Below are 22,274 nucleotides of genomic sequence, written 5' to 3'. Positions count from 1 at the left end.
TTACTTCCTTAAATGGTAAGTCCATCAGTGAGTTTGAAATATATAATAAATTAATGCTGAAGACTAAAACTGGAGATTTATAGTAATTGGAACACTTTCACTAGACTATTACATTTACTGCAAAGTTTCAAAGAAAGTATCAAGCTTAGTTAATATTGTTTGCTATATAAATAGTGACAATCAAAACTGGTAACAAGGAACAGTTTTAAAAGGTGAACATTTATTATTACAAAATCAACTGGTTTGATTAAAAAAATTTTATAATAACTTAATACAAGGTAATTGTAAACTGTGATTCTTTTGAGTGCAAACAAGTGGTTACCCAAAGAAGAAATAAAACCTCCTTAAATTGTAATAAAATCTATTCCTGAAGTTAGTGGCTGTTACAAAAGAAATATTTATATTATGTTCTACTCCTGTATTTACTTTTAAAGAGTCAGAATTTAAACAGACTATGAAAACAAGTTATAAATATAAAAATATCTGTACAAGATTTTATTGCAGCCATGATTATTTCTGTATAAATGGCTAAATATGAGACGATAAATAAAGTAAAATGTTGAGCTCTATTCTCAATTTTAGAAAACAAGACTTTTTTGGAAGACAAATGTTTGACGTTAAGGCACTAGTACTTGGCTAATTTCACACAATGGTATCATCAACAAATTGTAATTAAATGGAAACCATTCTAAAGACAGTCTTCTCAATATGAAAAACACATTAGGCTTTCTGAATCACCCAAAAATTCTGAAACAGAAAGGTAAGGGGGTAAAAAATGTGAAATTAAAAAAGTTTTATCTTTGGGTTTCTTTTTCACATAGCTACGTTTAGTCTAGGTAAATCTTCCACAGGCATGCTTTTTGTGGCATCCAGTTGGTTATATTCCTGTATAAGTGCTGATAAAGATGACACGGCTTCTGAGAAACAGCTTTCCTCCATCCCTTCAATTTGTAGATAGTGATGAAGATGAGCCTATAAATAAAAAAAACCAATGCTGACCAGTTTTAGGAATTTAATACAGACAACTATCCTATAATGTAAAATATTCTTATTAAAATGATAGTTCACTCAGCTTTACAAGAGAAATGAGAACCCAAATCCTATAAACCCATGAGATTTCTCATTTAGAATGTGAGTAAGCCTCTCCTCTTCAGTTATAATCAATACACTGATATAGCAAACAGGATCACGCCTGATTTATATTAGTGTAATTCTTGAGAATACCCCTTGCGTGAGCTTAGTCGCTCAGTTGTGTATGACTCTGTGACTCCATGGACTGTAAATAGCCAAAATAAACACACAGTTGAAAGGTGTACTGATGGTTACCTTTTTCTTGTAGAGCCTTATGAATCTCTCTTTCAGTTCTACGAAGGTAGGCTTCACGCACGTGTTGTTTGCCAATGCTAATAATGAATGGGAATGGCCCACGGGAGGTACTGAACACAAGCTGGTCTTCCAGCCTTCTTGATTCCAGGAGACAAACTGTAGAGAAGGTTTTAATCTGAGATGCAAAAACTCAAAGGTAAGAATTAAAGTGCTAAAATGTCTGCCATATTATGGCCACCCACATTAGTTAAACTAGGACGTTACTAATGGTACCATTCTAAGTGCTTAAATTATAATGTAGGTTATCTAATTTTTAATACCAGCAGTATCAAGGTATAGTCTGACAGTGAACTAAGGGATGTTAAATTGGCTGTAATGGTGGTTCAAGAAGCTAGAAACATATTCTTTAACATTAGAAATCTGGGGATGAAAAGAAATAAAGGTATTATAATTTTCCTTGCTTTGAAATTCAATAAAGCAACTTCCCTAAAAAACAGACTGTCAGTAAATAGTAAAAGAAACTAAGAAGCAGTGTGGTAGTGGTGGTGGTAATAAACACAATAGTTAAACTTTCTGAACACTTACAGAAGATACCATCTCATCATTTAACGTGCATAACATAATTAACAACTTGGTACTATTATTCTTTTCTAATTTGAGGAAAAATAAGGCTCAGAATGGCTAAGTAGCTTGCTCAAGGTCACACTTCAATTGAAGTTCACAGTGCTACTTAACTACATGCTCCACCGTTGCAAACAGTGCACATAACACATTATCTTGAGAAGTATAAAATCGAACCTTTCAATGTTTCTGCGAAGATCAGAAATCTGTACATTTCCTCTAACCATGAGGGCACAGGCGAGGTAGAGACTATGTCTGGGGTCAGCTCGAATTAGCTGGTGATCTTTACTAAAGGCATCTGAAAACATCTGATCCAGCCTAGAACAATGGAAGAGTCACTGTTTATACAAATATTACATCATTCTTCTATCTGTAACTATAAGATGAAAAGACAGTCATCTATAGGTAAATAAACCACACACAATTATATTCTGAATCTCTGCTCTCATTTTCTCAAAGCAATCTGGGTAAATATGAAGAGAGGAAATCAAGCAATTTTGAGGGGGGTGATAGAGCTTCTGCAATATACTGGTGATTTCAGATAGCTACAAAATGTTGACTAAATCATCAGTTAACTATGTGGTACTAATGTCTAAAACTTATGTCATTATTACTTAGTTCAATATGTTTATCTACTTCATGATATCAGAACTATCAAAACTAATTAAAAACCTATTAGACTACTGTCTATAAAATATATCACAAATTAGTTTGGAATAATTAAGAGGAAACTATCAAAGGACAATACTAAGTTCTCTAAAAGAGACACAACTTTCTATTATTATTCCTGAAAATGGATACTTTTAAGTGAATGAAGTCTTTTAACTTCTTTTATTCTTTAAAGAGAGGAAGATAAAAGTGACTGATGAAGTTTATATAATAATACAGGCTCCTAGGCCTTTAATATGGCCCCAGTCTGATTCTGAAATCCCATTTAACCCAATACAAGTATGATTAAGTTCCTTTGATAACTCTAGCCAGAACTCTGTGTGTTGAATCTGCAGACTGTCTAGGAAGAGCCACAGAAATTGCACTATGCTGTGATTTCATTCAGTAGATATTTACTAAATGCCAAGCATCATTCTAGGTGCAAGAGACCCAGCAGTGAACCACAACAAAAATTCCCTACTCTAGTGGAGCCTATATTCTATCCTCATTCTTCTATAGTAAGAAGGATAGAGGACTCTCTTAGTGTATGGTGAGCTCTGGGGGACTTATGATTCCTCTACTGTGTTCAAAATTTTGGTATGTGCTTTTGGACATTTTAATCCAGAAAAGGTTAAGAACCACTATACAATAAGCAGGCAAAGTCATTCTTGATTTACCATTTGTCAAAAAACTTAACAATTAGCAAGGGGCTATTTAAAGTTCTTGGCATGTTTATATTTACATTAGAAATAAGGAATTTAAAGGAGCATATACACATTCCACAATGGCACCCCACTCCAGCACTCTCGCCTGGAAAATCCCATGGACGGAGGAGCCTGGTAGGCTGCAGTCCACGGGGTCACTAAGAGTTGGACACGACTGAGTGACTTCACTTTCACTTTTCACTTTCATGCATTGCAGAAGGAAATAGCAACCTACTCCAGTGTTCTTGCCTGGAGAATCCCAGGGACAGGGGAGCCTGGTGGGCTGCCGTCTCTGGGGTCGCACAGAGTCAGACACGACTGAAGCGACTTAGCAGCAGCAGCAGCAGCAGCAAACACATTCCAATATGTGTTTTTCTATTTTCATTGATAAAAATGGACTAGATGACATTTATTAATACAAAGCACAACCAAAAATCATTCTTAGTTGTTTGAGACTACTAATACATTAAAGTTTTAAAACTATGCCTTTTAACAGTATAATTTTAAAACAATTTATTATTTGCTTAAGGATAAATATGTTTGTATGTAGATATGGCAGCCTTTGAAATACCTCTAGTATAGCAGAGGCAAAAAGGAGAAGAACACAAAGCTAGAAAGAGCATTGTGATTAGTTTCTTAAGAGTCTAACATTTTTAAAGTTCTCTACAGATTTTCCTAACATATTTTAATTAAAACAAACCTTTAACAAGTTATACTTATATAAGTAAACATTTTAAATGTTGACATGGTATTTTTATCAAAATATACCAAGGAGGATTATGCTGAACTTAATTAGAAATTACATGTCTTTAGCTTTTAAGGATTAACTTTAAATGTCTGGATCATCACTACTGTACAATAAATAGTCTGCACCACTTTACATTCTGTGTCCACAGTGAAGGTGTATCTTTCACCAGTATACTCATTTTTAATATGCTGGGCTGATAATAAAAGCAAACATTTATGGTTGACTCCCATGTTCAATAAAACAAATTGTGCAAGTTGCTTAAGCTCATTAGCATCTCACACAGAAAAAGAGACTGTGCCTACTAGTTGGCACAGTCGGCTATTTGCTCAAATAAAATTTAATCAATATCACTGTGACATTCCACAATATAGAATTAGCTTGACAAAATTTAAACTCTTAAAAAAAGATCTGTAATCTAGTTTTCATTTTATCATTTACAAACTTTCCTCTAAAAGAGGTTTTTTTGGGGGGGGGGGCGGTGCTGGCAGGGAGGCATGAGGGATCTTAGTTCTCCTAATAGGGATGGAACCCAGGCTGTCTGCAGTGGAAGCTCGGAGCCCTAACCACTGGACTGCCAGGGAATTCCAATTTTCCTCTGAGTCTGACAAGACCTTTTTCCTCAGACAACTGTGAATGTCAGCGTGACCTTATCAAGTTCATCATCACTGTCTATACTAAGAATACATTTTTTGTTAAGTAAATTGATATAACTTTTATGCTTAAATTATAAAACAAGGTATTCTGGAGATGACATATAAGGCTAATCACACCTTCCCTCTTGAACTTCGAAAGGGTCCTTCACACCCTTGCTGCAACTCAAGTGAAGTTTTTAAACTGCCCTTAGGTGCACTGTGAATAGAATTACCTTGTTAAATTGAGCAGCACATTTGCCACAATGTTGTTCATTGCATCGAAAGGTTTCTCCTGCCGCTTTTTAAAAACTCCAGTACTTGAAGTAACCAGACTCTTTGGCTTTATAGAAAATCGGGAAAGGAGTACGTCAAGGCTGTATATTGTCACCCTGCTTATTTAACTTATATGCAGACTACATCATAAGAAATGCTGGACTGGATGAAGCACAAGCTAGAATCAAGATTGCTGGGAGAAATATCAATAACCTCAGATGTGCAGATGACACCACCCTTATGGCAGAAAGTGAAGAGGAACTAAAAAGCCTCTCGGTGAAAGTGAAAGAGGAGAGTGAAAAAGTTGGCTTAAAGCTCAACATTCAGAAAACGAAGATCATGGGATCTGGTCCCATCATTTCACGGCAAATAGATGGGGAAACAATGGAAACTAAGAGACTTTAGACAGCATATTAAAAGGCAGAGACATTACTTTGCCAACAAAAGTCCGTACATTTAAAGCTATGGTTTTTCCAGTAGTCATGTATGGATGTGAGAGTTGGACTATAAAGAAAGCTGAGTGTCAAAGAATTAATGCTTTTGAACTGTGGTGTTGGAGAAGACTCTTGAGAGTCCCTTGGACTGCAAGGAGATCCAACCAGTCCATTCTAAAGGGAAACAGTCCTTTATAGTCATTGGAAGGACTGATGCTGAAGCTGAAACTCCAATCCTTTGGCCACCTGATATGAAGAACTGACTCTCTTGAAAAGATCCTGATGCTGGCAAAGACTGAAGGCAGGAGGAGAAAGGGACGACAGAGGATGAGATGGTTGGATGGCATCACTGACTCAATGGACATGAGTTTGAGTCAACTCTGGGAGTTGGTGATGGACAGGGATGCCTGGCGTGCTGCAGTCCACGGGGTCACAAAGAGTCGGGCATGACTGAGCGACTGAACTGAACTGAATAGAGCAGTATCTGTAAGCCTTCTATGGTGCTAGACTGTGGTAAGAGCTCTAAAAGATACTCTTATTTAATATAACCAAAACGCATATGAGGTAGGCACTTTGACTCTCATTTTTAAAGATGAGAAAACTAAAAGTTCACCTCCTGCCCAAGGTCCTGTAATAAGTAAGTGACAGAGCTAGCATTCATACTTATGTGTCAGACTTCAAAGCTGTTAAATCTTTTTCAGTAAAAATTATATCTGTAAAATTCAGTTATTAGATTTAATTTCAAACAATATTGAGATTTTTAAAAACTTTTATTTTTTAAATTTTTATTTTTTATTTTAAACTGACTTCTGAAGCAGCATTCACTGAATAGAAAAAGGCTGTCATCAACTATTTTATATACTTCTCACAAAGATGATGATATGTAGAAACAACTAGTTATTATACACTTATCTCTTAAAAACGTGTTTGTTTTTAAAGCAATCTGAATCCTCAAGTAACTGAAATACAGTTACTACATCTTACCTTCGAGGAGGAATGTTAACATCTGCCAGTGTATACAGAGGTGTTAGGCTTGAAACAAGATAATGCAGTTGAGGAAAAGGAACTAAATTCATGCTGATTTCATTTAGGTCCATATTAAGGGATCCTTCAAACCTGGCAGAGCTAAAAAATTAACATTAAAACATGAAAAATATTAATGAAGCTTGATTTCGTCAGCAGGCACTTTCTTACTTTTGTACACTGTACTTAAGTAAAGAATATATGCTTTTTCTGTATTAGTGAAATTTAGTATCATGAACATAAAGATAATTATAACACAACATCTACAGCAATTCTTCTTTCTGGATTATCTAAAGTAAAACCAGACACATGACCACAGTTGTTAATTATACACATAAAATTTTTACTTTTAAGACAGACTTCAGATTGAATCAAATACATATAGTTCAATAGTTAATTCTATAAATCTTACTATTAATAAATTCCCCCAGGGTTTGCTTATATGTGCTATAATTTGGAATAATGCCAAAGTAATCTTTTAGATCAAAGTCAAAGAAATATTTTGGACCAGCTAATAAAGTTATATATCAGCTAGTTTAAAAGGTTAATTTACAGAAAGGAAAAGAAAAAAAATTTGCTTTTATCTAACCAAAGTGTTTCTCAGGTATATCTCCCACAAAACCTATTATCATTTAACACCTATTAATATTTCATGGAATGTACTTGGGGAAAATGCTGCCCTGGAGTCAGTGAAAGTAAAATTCTGATCTATCATTCACAGATCTGAAAATACTAGACAAAATTTTTTAAATAAAAATTTTAAAAAGTTTCTACAACTTAGACTAACTAAAATTGCCACTGCAAAACATCATCAAAAGCACAGTGAAGTTTTTAAACTGCCCTTAGGTGCACTGTGAATAGAATTACCTTGTTAAATTGAGCAGCAAATTTGCCACAATGTTGTTCATTGCATCGAAAGGTTTCTCCTGCCGCTTTTTAAAAACTCCAGTACTTGAAGTAACCAGACTCTTTGGCTTTATAGCTGCACCCAACTTTCCAGAATTCACCATGAGGTCAATTTTGCTAATGATGTCAAATAAAGACTTTTAAAGGAAAAATATTGGGAAAGAAGCTATTTAAGAAGGGAAGACATAGATGACAATTCTTCCAGGAAGACAAAAAAAAACAACCAAAATCAATTTAAACTTATTTTTTCTCTTAGATGGAAGGGCTGAAAAGTGGAGATTGTTTCACATAAACACATAAGCATGACACAAGACTGAATGTATACACAATATGTCCATAAATCACAATACTATTTCTTACTTGGTTGTCAATGGGCAAAACACAGTCGGCATGCTCATTAAGTTCCTTCATTGCCAAGATGCTATTGTAAGGTGAGGTTATGACATCATCCTCACCAGAAGGATAAATTGAAGTCACGAATCTGTATACTTCTGGGAATTCATCCTCGAGCACCTTTAAAAGAAATGTGCCAAGTCCAGATCCTGTTCCTGAGGATTAAGATTTCAAAAAGAAAACAGCATAAATGGTTCAGAATGTAATTGTAAAGAACCTGGATTTCTGTCGGGTATTTTTGGTAAAAATATTTATTAAAGACAATTTTCAACTCATACCTGTGATTATATATATATTAACTAATTAATTTCAGATAAAGAAATGAAGACAATATAGGTAGTGAGACTTAAAGCCATGAATTCAATCTCTGGGTCTGGCTATGATGATAAGAGACCTTTCTACACTTTATACTTTTTTACATTTAAATTATATCTATATGATGCCAAGAGAACTGATCGAAGAGTAAAAAATTCACCTAAGACAGTATTCAGTCTACACTCGATGTTAAGCAACTTAACAAAACCAAACTGTCTTGACATCTTTAGTGTAGCACCTACATAATCTAAAGGTATCGTGACATGAAGCAATTTAAAACACGGAGTTAAAACGGTTCAAAGCTAAGCATGACCAACTATAATTTACATAATTTTAAAACAGGAAACTTTTTTACTATCTGTCTAAAAGCAGAAACTCTAAGAATTCCATTCAGGTAACTTTCTGATACACAGAGTTCTATTTATACAAAATCAGATATTTTTAAGAAGTTAAAGAGAGAAAACTGGAATCCTTTATCCTGGTGGTTTTCAAAGTATGGCTTGTGAACCGTCAGTGGGTTATAAACCTAATTTATAAGACCACGACTAGTATTCTCTTAAATGAAACAAAAGAAATATTAGTAAGTCACATGTAGTGTGGGTAAATACTCTTCTGTTTTAGTTTGTGCATGTGTTTGTGTGTGTGTGCTGGGCTGTGATATAAAATGTACTTCTTGCTATTCTGATGAAAGAAAAGTTTAAAAGCCAATGCTCTAACCCCATGTGAATAAATATTAAAAGGTTATGATGTTAAAAATATTAGATGAAAGTGATGGAGATTTTTTGGGTTAGAAAGAGATTTTTTTGGGTTAATCCCTAATAAAGACTTTCTAAGCATTATAAAAAAACAAAGCCATTATAGAAAAAGACAGTTTTGATTCCATTAAAAATAAAATTCCTCTCTCCATATATATGGAAAAAAAAGCAAACTAAGAAAAAAATCTTCAAAACATATGATGGAGGACTAAATTTCTTTAATAAAGAGAGTTACAAATCAACAGTAAAAAACATGAATAATGCAATGGAAAAATGAGCTAAGGATACAAATTGTAATAATTATAATTATTGCAATAAAATAAACCAAATAATAAACCAAATTGCAAATAGATGTAAAGATGCTTAACCTTTCATCTAATTAAACATGCAAATTAACACAATATAATTTTGAATATATTAATGTCTCATAATATGCAGTGTTGGTGACAGTGTGGGGAAATAAACTCTTATAAATTGCTGCTAATAATACAGATTGGCACAGTATTGTGGCAAGATAATTTAGTAGTATCAATTAAAACTTAAAATGTACCAACAAACTTTGGTTCCACTTTCCTATCGAGGAATATTGCTTACAGCTATTGTGGCACAAACGAACAAAGATGGAGATACCAAATGTTCGCTGGGGATTTTTATGTCGTAACTAAAAACCATGAACAATTTGACATCCATTAATGAGGAACTGACTTCAAAAATTATTACATATTCACACAATCGGACAGGGCTGATATTGAAAAATGTTCAGAAACAATTTAAGGTGAAAATATGGTAGAGTAATACGTATTGCATGATCTTATGTAAAAACACACAAAATGTGCACAGAAAATATTTGGAAGGAGAGACACTGGCAAACTTGATTATCTGTGAGGAGAGAGATTAGGGATTAGATGTGGGAAAAGAATTCATTTTTAATCTTCAATATTGTTTCAAGTATATTTGCCATTTTCAGTGAACTATGAATAAAGTACAATCTACTGAGATTCTGAGTAATAAAGGGATATAGAAAGGTACCATAAAGAACTATAAATCAAACTGGTATTTTTTGGAAAACTTACTCAAAATCTGCAGGTTAATTATGTCATTACAAAGAAAACTAGTTTCTTAATTTAATTATTATAAAGGCCTTCTAAAGGCATGGTTACACAGCAATTTTCAAATACTATCATACTGAATAAAAATGAAAGTCAATTGTACATAACCTGCTGAATATAAAAATCTTAATCTCAGCTTGAAGGAAAAGAGTGTGGCAAATTTTTCTTTTAAAATAGGCTAATTCTCTTTTGAAATTAGCAAATTATGATCAGTTTCTACTTCATGGAACAGAGGAGCAAAATACTTCCCTTGCAAGGTACAGGCTTCCCTGGGAAAGAAAGCAATGCAGATCATTTATTCTAGGTTTAGGTGGTTAATTACCATGTAAGGAATGATTTAAAGGAGCTAAGAGGATTTCTTTTACTTATTTCTCTTATTGAACACAAGAAAGGCCTGAAGGTGGTTAAAGAAAGGGTACTGGTATTCTTCTGCAAGCACATCTATGAATATGCACAAATACTTAGCTCTAGTTAGGATACAGAATCACATAAGAAAACTCTTAGGAGAAAGGCAGCATTCTCAAAAAGCTTATAGTGAAATCTACCTTCCACTGAAGATAGAAGAAAAGTTTTTTCAGATTCAGTTCTATTGGCTCTTTAAATGCTTTTTAAGTTTGTAAAAAATGGTCAGTGACACAATTTGACAAAAATTTAAGATAAAAAGCTGTTATGTACATGCACTCATAAACACACTCTTAATTCTTAATAGTTCTATCATTTTAAAGTAAAGGCCTGAAAATAAGACTTATATTGACAAAATGAATATCCACTTGCATTTTCACACTGTAATAGACAAATGACTGAATAATTTTACCTCCTCCCATGGAATGTATTATAAAAAAACACTGCAAACAATCACAGTGCTCTGCTGACTTTCTGAGTTTCTCTAAAATCTTTTCCTGATAAAGACTGCCAAACACTTTGTGACCCACAGCCCTAGAAAAAAGAATACAAATTAAAAAAAAAATCTTGCATTTATTATTTCAAGATTTTATTATTTCTGACTTAAAAGACTATAAACTTGAAAAGGTATTTTTACTATTTTAAGTAAATTCTATTCCTGTTTAATATCAATAAATCATACTATATAATCTCAAAGATACTTGGTAGAAAACTGAGCAAATAAACACACATACACACATATATATTTAAAAATATAATCCATAAATAACCTGGTAAGATAGTTCACTATCAATGGATATTAAACTACAGTTTTTAAAATTTATCTTCTCTTAAGGTATAAATACAACAAAATGGGTTTTAGTTACATAGATTTTTTTCCTCATCTTCACTTAATCTCTGACTATGTATGGTGTATGTTATGTATTAAAAAGCAGATTGTGGTCAACTAGAAAGACATGAAAAATAAAAAATTCTAAATGGACCTTAGGCTTAAAATATGAGAAAAACATTGGTCACATCATGTTAGGACTAGATGAAATGCCACACATTTCATCTAGTACTAATATTCATGAGGCTCTGCAAGCCTTTTTGGTTGCCCAGATTTGCAAGTATTATTATGGTGAACTGAAATGTATGAATGACTCCCATACAACATGTGGTCAGGTGTAATTCAAAAGTTACAGAATAAGTTATATATGCTGGGACACTGGTCTGGTTTGCATCTCGGTATTTGTATCATCATTTTCTATTAAATCTGACTGATAGGAAGACTTTGATAGAGTCTTTACTATTGCTTATAGTAATAGGTAAGAGAACAGTTTATACTTGCAATTTTTGTCACTACCTAGCATTTACAAAGAATCAAATTACAAGGAGAAATTTTAGTAAATGAAATTTTCATGATTCATCTTTTTCTTTAAAAACAAGAGAGAGAGAGAAACAACTAGGATGCAGATAGCCTCCAAGCATTGTGAAACGCTATCATCTTGAAGGAAAAGATGATGGGCTGAAAGGCCTAGTGTGAGGCGTGGCAAATTACATCTTGCTTTCATGTCAGGAGGACCTAACAGAATGAAACAAAGATTCCTCATGTTTTTCAGATGACATTTGATTTTTACATTCAGCATAATCTCACCAATTATTCCCTGAGCCAGAAATATCAGTGATGAGCTGCTTACTATCAAATACATCTCTCAATGGTCCCTGAAGAATTTCATTTACTACCCCTTCCTCCATGTCAATCAAAACAGCCTGAGAAAGAGAAATAAAATGTAATCAGCATATTTTTCTTTAGTCACTCTATAAATAAAAATGATTTTTGAGCTTATAGTTGCATTGTTCTTTTTATAATTTAAACCCAATCAAATCTTTGATGCTTTTATATAGAATTTGTTACAAAAATTAAAAAATTAATTTTACCCTGCTGCAAAAGTGGAATCCAATGAAAAGATGGATTCTGAACCCTTACCAAAAGAATAAGAAGGAAAAAAGGGAACTGAATGATTCTCTCTGGTTTTCTAACAATTCTTTTATGCATATGCCTAGTGTTAGCTGCTTAGTCGTGTCTGACTCTTTGTGACCCCATGGACTGTAGCCCATCAGGCTCCTCTGTCCATAAAGTTTTCCTGGCCAGAATACTGGAGTGGGTTGCCATTTCCTTCTCCAGGGGAAAGTAAGAATAGCTATAGTAAAAGTCACTCAGCCATGTCTGATTTATGTGCCTATGTGACTATAAATTTCTTGAGAACAAGGTCTCAGAAGTCTAGATGGTAACCTTAACCAGAAAAAATTCTAAACGAATGTAGGGTGCATTAACGTATTTGCTCACTAGGTACAACCATGCTACTCTTTATGAAATCACAGCTGAAAACTGTCCAGTTCAAATCAGTAAACTACTTATATGTGCAAAGCCAAGGTACTGGACAGATGTCAAAAGATGATGACAGTGTCCCTCCCTGCCAGTAATTCACAATAAAAACTCACAAACTCATAAATGCCACAAGCTTTACTGACATGGGAGACGACATCTACTACTAAAAAGAAAACGAGAACCTCCTGAAGTCAGTCTTGAGAGAATCACCCTTTCCATAGTCACTTAGCACTAAACCCTGACAGTCTATAACTCTTTCGATCTTTCCTTTGTCATATCAGACCATTGTTTCTCCCTTGGAAGTTAATGACAATTGGAAGGAATTATTCTGGATTCCTCACTTAGTTAGCCTAGGTCTGGAGTCATAGCTTTTAAGATTTGATGTTTACTATTTTATTTCAGAGCTACCTGGTGATAGCTATCAGGCCTTTCAGCCTTCCCTAATTGTAATACAGGATTTACCAAATTCCGAGTGTTTGCCTGTTAACCTAAGATATTGGACACAGGGGAGGAACCCAACTACCAAGTTGTCGTTTAAAGTTTAGACACTTCAGTGATCAGAGCCACATGATACCAAGACGACTAAGGAGAAATGGAAGAAAACTTTGTAGGAAAAAAGTCAAAGTCTACAGAAACATGCTGATTTACCCTTTCCCAACAGTGTTTCCTCCGTTTCCCAACTTGCTCACTGGTATGGTGGTGGTCAAGGCTGTATACTGTCACTCTGTTTATTTAACTTATAGGCAAAGTACATCATGAGAAACCCTGGGCTGGAGGAAGCACAAGCTGGAATCAACATTGCCGGGAGAAATATCAATAACCTCAGATACACAGATGACACCACCCTTATGGCAGAAAGTGAAGAGGAGCTAAAAAGCCTCTTGGTGAAAGTGAAAGAAGAGACTGAAAAAGTTGGCTTAAAGCTCAACATTCAGAAAACGAAGATCATGGCATCTGGTCCCATCACTTCATGGCAAACAGATGGGGAAACAGTGGAAACAGTGTCAGACTTTATGTTTTTGGGCTCTGAAATCACTACAGATGGTGACTGCAGCCATGAAATTAAAAGACACTCCTTGGAAGAAAAGTTATGACCAACCTAGACAGCATATTGAAAAGCAGAGACATTACTCTGCCAACAAAGGTCCATCTAGTCAAGGCTACGGTTTTTCCTGTGGTCATGTATGGATGTGAGAGTTGAACTGTGAAGAAGGCTGAGCGCTGAAGAACTGTTGCGTTTGAACTGTGGTGTTGGAGAAGACTCTTGAGAGTCCCCTGGACTGCAAGGAGATCCAACCAGTCCATTCTGAAGGAGATCAGCCCTGGGATTTCTTTGGAAGGAACGATGCTAAAGCTGAAACTCCAATACTTTGGCCACCTCATGCGAAGAGTTGACTCATTGGAAAAGACTTTGATGCTGGGAGGGATTGGGGGCAGGAGGAAAAGGGGACGACCGAGGATGAGATGGCTGGATGGCATCACTGACTCGATGGACCTGAGTTTGAGTGAACTCTGGAAGTTGGTGATGGACAGGGAGGCCTGGCGTGCTGCGATTCATGGGGTCGCAAAGAGTTGGACACAACTGAGCGACTGAACTGAAGTGAACTGAATGGTGGTGGGATAGAGCTCAAACTGGGAGTGGACTAGAAAAAGTCAACATTTCTTTATCTTTGAGTAAGATCTGGTAGGGATTAACATATTCCCCAAGGCATAAACTATACCAAAGGTTAATCAATTAATCTAATTAGGTTAATCAATTATCCTAACAAGCACATGGTCTCCTAAAACACAAGGAGATGGTACCCCAGATACCACAACACTACTGTTCTCTACTCTTTCAGCCACTCCTCCAGGTCTGATCCTTATCATCTCAATTATTTCCATAGCATCTAAACACTTTTATTTTTGTCATAATCAAATATTACTGATCAACAGTTGGAAAAAGCAGTTTGTTGCAGAGACACAATCATAGAAGAGAAGTGTTGTTAGAATTAGCTTAAGACTAAACACAAGCTATTGACTAGAAGTATTTTTGTTCAGCAGTTTTTACATGGTTATGGTTTGTAATCACTACAATATGGCTGAATCCATGCTTTGTATTGGGAGCAATAACTAAGATGAAAAGAAATTTTTCACCATATTCAAATGAAAATTAACCTCCATGAGAATGTATTTTGGAAAAGGGAATGGCAAACCACTTCAGTATTCTTGTCTTAAGAACCCCATGAAGAGTATGAAAAAGCAAAAACATACAACACTGAAAGATGAACTCCCCAGGTCGGTAGATGCCCAACAGACTACTGGAAAAGAGTGGAGAAACAGCTGTAGAAAGAATGAAGAGGCTGAGCCAAAGTGAAAACAACGCCCAGTAGTGGATGTGTCTGGTGATGGATGTTATGTAGGGCGCTGGAAAGCAAAAGTAGGAAGTCAAGAGATATACTTGGGAGGAACAGGCAAGTTTGGCCTTGGAGTACAAAATGAAGCGAGGCAAAGGCTAACAGTTTTGCCAAGAGAACACAGTGGTCATAGTAAAACCCTCTTCTAAAACATAAGAGATGACTCTACACTTGGACATCACCAGATGGTCAATACCGAAAGCAGACTGATTATATTCTTTGCAACTGAAGATGGAGAAGCTCTATACAGTCAGTAAAATCAAGACTGGGAGCTGACTGTGGCTCAGATCATGAACTCCTTATTGCAAACTTCAGCCTTAACCTGAAAAGTAGGGAAAATCACTAGACTATTCAGGTATGACCTAAATAAAATCCCTTACAATTATACAGTGGAAGTAACAAATAGATTCAAGGGATTAGATCTGACAGACAGACTGCCTGAAGAACTATGGATGGAGATTTGTAACACTGCACAGGAGGTGGGGATCCAAATCATCCCCAAGAAAAGGAAATGCAAAAACACAAAATTTTGTCTGGGATGGCTTTACAAGTAGCTGAGAAAAGAAGAGAAGTGAAAGGCAAGGAGAAAATGAAAGCTATATCCATCTGAACACAAAATTTTGTCTGGGATGGCTTTACAAGTAGCTGAGAAAAGAAGAGAAGTGAAAGGCAAGGAGAAAATGAAAGCTATATCCATCTGAATGCAAAGTTCAAAAGAATAGCAAGGAGAGATAAGAAAGCCTTCCTCAGTAATCAGTGCAAAGAAATAGAGGAGAACAATAGAATGGGAAAGACTAGGGATCTCTTCAAGAAAATCAGAGATACCAAGGGAACATTTCATGCAAAGATGGGCTCAATAAAGGACAGAAATGGTATGGACCTAACAGAAGCAGAAGATATTAAGAAGAGGCAGCAAAAATACACAGAAGAACTATACAAAAAAGATCCTAATTATTAATTACCCCGATAACCACAATGGTGTGGTCACTCACCTAGGGGCAGAGCCAGACATCCTGGAATATGAAGTCAAGTGGGCCTTAGGAAACATCACTAGGAACAAAGCAAGTGGAGGTGATGGAATTCCAGCTAAGCTATTTCAAATCCTGAAAGATGATGCTGTGAAAGTGCTGCACTTAATATGCCAGCAAATTTGGAAAACTCAGCAGTGGCCACAGGACTGGAAAAGGTCAGTTTTCATTCCAATCCCAAAGAAAGGCAGTGCCAAAGAATGTTCAAGTTACTGCACAACTGCACTCATCTCACATGCTAGCAAAGTAATGTTCAAAATTCTCCAAGCCAGGCTTCAACAGTACATGAACCGTGCACTTTCAGATGTTCAAGCTGGATTCAGAAAAGGCAGAGGAACCAGAGATCAAATTGCCAACATCCGCTGGATCATCCAAAAAACAAGAGAATTCCAGAAAAACGTTTATTTCTGATTCATTGACTATGCTAAAGCCTTTGACTGTGTGGATCACAATAAACTGGAAAATTTTGAAAGAGATGGGAATACCAGACCACCTTACCTGCCTCCTGAGAAACCTGTATGTGGGTCAAGAAGCAACAGTTAGAACTAGACATGGAACACTGGACTGGTTCCAAATCAGGAAAGGGGTATGTTAAGGCTGTATATTATTACCCTGCTTATTTAATTTATATGCAGAGTACATCATGCAAAATGCCAGGCTGGATGAAGCACAAACTGGAATCAAGATTGCCGGGAAAGAAATCAGTAACCTTAGATACACAGATGACACCACCCTTACGATAGAAAGCAAAGAGGAATAAAGAGCCTGTTGATGAAGTTCAAAGAGGAGAGTTATAAAGCTAGCTTAAAACTCAACATTCAGAAAACGAAGATCATGGCATCAGGTCCTATCACTTCATGGCAAATAGGTGGGGAAACAATGGAAACAGTGACAGGCTTTGTTTTCTTGGGCTCCAAAATCACTGCAGATGGTGAATGCAGCCATGAAATTAAGACACTTGCTCCCTTGGAAGAAAAACTATGACAAATCTAGACAGCATATTAAAAAGCAGAGACATTACTTTGCCAACAAAAGTCCACCTAGTCAAACCTGTGGTTTTTCAGTAGTCATGTATAGATGTGAGAGTTGGACCATAAAGAAAGCTGACTGCTGAAGAATTGATGGTTTTGAACTGTGGTGTTGGAGAATACTCTTGAAAGCCCCTTGGACTGCAAGATCAAACCAGTCAATTGTAAAGGAAATCAGTCCTGAATATTTACTGAAGTACTGAATGCTGAAGCTGAAGCTCCAATATTTTGGCCACCTGATGTGAAGAAATGACTCACTGGAAAAGATCCTGCTGCTGGGAAAGAAAGAATGAAGGCAGGAGAAGGGAATGACAGAGGATGAGATGGTTGGATGGCATCACCAACTTGATGGACATGAGTTTGAGCAAGCTCCAGGAGTCAGTGATGGACAGGGAAGCCTGGTGTGCTGCAGGCCAAGGGGTCGCAAAGAGTCAGACATGACTGAGCAACTGGACTGAGAATGTATTTTAGGCTTAGAGTTAAGATGGCTTTTATTATTTATCTAGACATATATTTCCCCTAAAATATTTAGACAAAAAAAGCTAAATATGCAGCATTTTTACTTTAAGCACAAAATTTTTCCCCTGAAGTTTCATGGAGACACAAATGTCTGCTTAATCATATTTATATTAAATGTGGCTTAGCAAATACTTTTTTAAAAGTTGAGAAGTTAGAGTAAAATTTTATTCTAATGATAGTTACAGAAGTACAGTTATTTTAAAAACACATGCAATATAAGAATCCAAGTGTATACAACTTACACGTGCTTTTAAAGAACAAATTTTCCCTTTGGAAATACTGCCACCATCACCAACCACTCTGAAAGATAAAACATGAGAAAAGGTCATAAGATAGCCCATGGGTAATAATGCTATTAGATAATAAGGTTAACTTCCATTTGTAGAGTAAAGCTACTTATATGCCAAGAGAGGCAGACACAAAAGGCAACAAAGGGGCCATTCTTAACCTCCATCCCCCTTATCCATCTCCCATCAGGCTGAAAAAGTGAGGTACTTATTTCCCTGTCTTTGTTTGCAGTTTGGGCTGGCCATGAAATCTAGTTCTGGGTAGTGAGATAAAAAGGAGTTATTCTGGGAAGCTTTCTGATAAAATGACCAGATGCAGCTGGTCCTTTTTCCTATCTTGAACATGAACATGGATGGGATTCCTGGCAGTGGAGGCTGTCATTTTGTAGTTACAAGTAAAAATACACGAGGTCAAAAAACCAACACATGGAACAATATGACAGTATCTTGGTCTTCAGGGCACTTCTCCAGAGATCATCCGATTCCCAGTTTTATTTGAATGTAACATAACTGGATACATCTACTGTTTAAGCCACCATTAGTATCTAAAGCTGTTTCTAGAATTTCATGTTGAAGATAAGTTATCAAAGTAACTAAATCTGTGACCACAAACAGTGTACAGGTCAATATAGTATAATTTACAAGACAGAATATACGAAGGAAGCTGCGTTGAATATAGATGATGCCATAGGTCAGGAGTTGATAAAATATAATCCTCAGGCCAGCTCTGACCAGCTACTTGTGAAAACAAGTTTTACTGGAACAAAGTCACATCGTTTGTTTATGTATGATCTATACCTGCATTCCGGAGAAGGCAATGGCACCCCACTCCAGTACTCTTGCCTGGAAAATCCCATGGACAGAGGAGCCTGGTAGGCTGTAGTCCATGGGGTTGCTAAGAGTCGGACACGACTGAGTGACTTCACTTTCACTTTTGACTTTCATGCATTGGAGAAGGAAATGGCAACCCACTCCAATGTTCTTGCCTGGAGAATCCCAGGGACGGGGGAGCCTGGTGGGCTGCTGTCTATGGGGTTGCACAGAGTCGGACACGACTGAAGCGACTTAGCAGCAGTAGCAGCAGCAGCAGTATACCTGCATTCATGCTATCAGAGCAGACTAAATGAGATGTGGCACATGGACTTTATGGTCTGCAAAACCTAAAATATTTACCACTGGTCCTTTATAGGAAAGGCTTGCCAACCCTTGGTATAGGTAAATTCCTATCATGCTATTAAAAAGGTATGATAATTTCCTCAAATAGATAAAGTATATAAAAAGATGTGCTCCTGTTCTTGAAAAAGAATTTTTGTACTACTTTGTGGAATAGATGCTGCATGTATTCATAGCGCATGGAAAGAAGAGCAAGATGCCAAGGCCTTATCTTCAAACTTGATACTAGGGAAATATATAAGAATGCTCTCAGGTTAAACTACAAAACAAACCAAGGAGATGAAAATATAGTTATGTAAAATCACCTTATTAAGAGACAATGGCTTCCAGGCTGAGTCTCAACTATGTAACAATAAAAGGAATATTACAGAGGGAATGGGAGTACGAATTTAGTTAGAATACCACCTACAAGGAAGTAATGCAAAGGCAAATTTGAGTCTCTTAATAGTACTTAAGGGAGAAGATATTACAGTGTACAAACAAGAGGAAACCTAGTCTATATAACAGATGTCTCTATATTAATAAAGATAAATAACACCAGTCATTGTTAAGTTAGGTAATATATCTCACTTATTTGGTCTGATTCCATGGTCACTAAGCAACCTTCTATCACTTAAGATTTCCTGATAGATTTCTTACAGAACAGAATGTGCCTGTGAAAGATAATAAGTATCTAGTCTTGAGTCCTGTTGTCCATGGCTAAATTGACTTTCTGCTTTTTAATCTGCCATTTTAGTTTGGTTTTCTGCCTGTACGGGAGAGCACTGGACCCATTCTCAAGGTGTCAATGAAGTTTCTGAGTTTGCAAGCCTGAGGATCAAAATCTGAAATTCACCAAAAAGTGGGGCCTAATTAGCCTTCCCTGGGAGATAACTGCCTCAGATATCCAACCAACTAATTCAAAGTAGAACTGAAATTTTTATTAGATTAAAACTCATATAAACCATTTATTTTTCAGTTCAAGCCCAAGCAGATTTAGTTTTATTAAGCATTTTGAGAATGCATGAACTTCATGACTTAACATTAAAAGCTTAGAAAAAATGCTCTGAACATTACTCTTTCAGGTAAAAGATATATACTTACATATTTGTGGTGGTGTTTAGTCGCTAAGTCGTGTCCAACTCTTTTGCAATCCCATGGACTGTAGCCCACCGGGCTCCTCTGTCCATGGGATTTCCCAGAAAAGAATACTGGAGTAGGTTGCCATTTCCAGGGAATCTTCCTGACCCAGGAATACAACCAGCGTCTCCTGCATTGAGCTCTTTACCACTGAGCCACCTGGGAAGCTGTATATTTACGTATACTCTTTATTAAATTAACAAAACTAATCTGACAACATCTGCTTTGTTTCTTTCTAGCACATTCTATTTGTAGAGCAAATACTCCTGACCACAAGTAATACCACAGGAATGTAAACAGTACAGTTTTCTTTCAAAAGTTAGCCATTATTGAATGCATTAACAAGATACTCTCGGGGAAATTTTCAGCATTCCTTTTAGTGAAACTTTATTTCAAGGTCAAGTAAAAGAACACACATTAAAGGTTCTTTTTATTTCTTGATATAAAGGAATAGAAAGGAAAAGAAGTCCTGCTCTGCTGAATGATATGAGAATATTAATGACAAGAGAATATACTTTCAATAATGAGAAAAACAAAAAGATGGACAACTTCTTTACAGCTATCAACTGTTACTATCCTTTGAAAAACTGTATCCCAAACTGCCAACATAAAAATAATGATTATGCTATGTGATAAACTTTAACCCCATCTTACCTGGTATCCACATTTCTAAAGAAGCTGCTTATTGCCTCATCATAAATCCCTTTCTAAAAAGAAAAAATACATGTATTGGTGTTTGATTACATTTAGCCTTTTCCAAATTAAGTCCTTTTAATTTAAGGATTATTAATGTAATTATCCCTCAATACTTTAAAGGCTGGCATACAGCTACAAAAAAAAAAAAAAGCAAATAATCATAAAATGCTTAGATTCATTCTTCCAATCTAGATAAGAGGAAATATAGTGAGATCTTTGAATTAAATTCAGCTGATGGTAATGAAGAATGATGACTTCACAGAACTGTAGAACAGGTGCATCAAATGAAAGCTTTCCTTAGATTCTTGGCAATCATTTAAAAAGCTAACTGGTTAAATTAAGGATTACAATACCAGATGTTACCTATTAATGCAGAGTGGCCTGCTGCAGTCCATGAAGTCAGACTTGGACATGACTTAGCGAATGAACAACTACTTTCACATATGCTATATCATTGCTCCTCACAAGAAACCTGACAAAGATGCAACTCTGAGAATTAAGACTAAGGTCTCTGGCCAGTGTTCCTTAAGACTGTTGTGTGTCTAATGCCAACTTAAATTTGTCCTTAACGTTTGTCCATAAGTTTGAGTCACTTTGCTGTGCAGAAGAAATAACCACAACATTGTAAATCAACCATGTTGTCGTTGTTTTAGTTGCTAAGTCGCGTCCCACTCTTTTGCGACCTCATGGACTGTCACCCGCCAGGCTCCCCTGTCCATGGGATTCCTAGGGTCTCTTACATCTGCATTGGCAGGTGGGTTCTCTACCACTAGCGCCACCTGGGAACCACCAACAATACTGGAGTGTGTTCCCGTTACCTACTCCGGTAATCTTCCTGACCCAGGGATCAAATCCCCGTCTCCTGCATTGGCAGGCGGATTCTTTACCGCGGAGCCACCAAGGAAGCCCCCAAATCAACTGTACTTCAATAAAATTTAAAAACAAAAACCAGTTTGCCCTCTACCAAGAAGATCTCATATAAAAATATTGGCCAGACAAGAGCTCACAGAGAGTGATTCCTGCTTATTTTTTGGAAGAGCCTCAGTGACAGATCTGGGGTGCGGGTGGGGGGGAGTTAGGGTTAGCCGTACCTTGTTGACGGCGGCGTGCTCCCTTAGCGCCAGGTCCCAGAAGCAGCAGCCGATCTGGTTTCCGCACTGGCCGACTGTGCCCAGGAATGAAAGAGAACAGACATTAGGCGGAAAAAAGGGCCACTCGCCTCGGCAGCGACTGAGTCCCCATCCTTCCAAGGAGGCTTACCCTGTACGACCACCGACTGGGTCATGCTTCGGCACGGCCAGTCCACCGCACCCGAGCCCGCGCCGGCCTCCGTATTCCGCGCCCACCAACGGGCGCTCCCCAAGGGGG

General features: G+C 36.6%; 1 protein-coding gene across 2 annotated transcripts; it reads right to left on the bottom strand.

The window, feature by feature from the left end:
* Positions 1-232: 232 nt before the first annotated feature.
* Positions 233-22,246, bottom strand: TUBE1 (tubulin epsilon 1). Of its 2 annotated transcripts, none has more exons than XM_068985312.1 (12): positions 22,167-22,246; positions 21,998-22,071; positions 20,865-20,917; positions 17,874-17,931; positions 11,926-12,041; positions 10,702-10,823; positions 7,676-7,863; positions 7,277-7,452; positions 6,371-6,511; positions 2,125-2,265; positions 1,327-1,501; positions 233-972 (listed from the first exon to the last, which is right to left on the bottom strand). In XM_068985312.1, the coding sequence occupies exons 1-12, from the start codon at positions 22,189-22,191 to the stop codon at positions 814-816; spliced, it is 1,428 nt and encodes a 475-aa protein (XP_068841413.1). In that variant the 5' UTR covers positions 22,192-22,246; the 3' UTR covers positions 233-813. The 2 variants fall into 2 exon arrangements, 1 of the variants encoding a protein (XP_068841413.1); XR_011145827.1 differs by having other exon boundaries at positions 845-972; positions 1,327-1,482.
* Positions 22,247-22,274: the final 28 nt, after the last annotated feature.

The sequence above is a fragment of the Capricornis sumatraensis genome, chromosome 13 (assembly GCF_032405125.1).
Source record: "Capricornis sumatraensis isolate serow.1 chromosome 13, serow.2, whole genome shotgun sequence".
NCBI lineage: Eukaryota > Metazoa > Chordata > Mammalia > Artiodactyla > Bovidae > Capricornis > Capricornis sumatraensis.
The sequence above is the reverse complement of the archived record's forward strand: the minus strand, read 5'-3'. Positions and strand labels throughout refer to the sequence as shown.

Coding starts and splice junctions, on each gene's coding strand:
- TUBE1 (XM_068985312.1), bottom strand. CDS start 22,191: ATGACCCAGTCGGTGGTCGTACAGG. Junction 10,824..11,925: donor TCTGGCTCAGGGAATAATTG/GTGAGATTATGC, acceptor TCTTTTTTCTAG/GGCTGTGGGTCACAAAGTGT. Junction 1,502..2,124: donor CTTCGCAGAAACATTGAAAG/GTTCGATTTTAT, acceptor TTTGCATCTCAG/ATTAAAACCTTCTCTACAGT.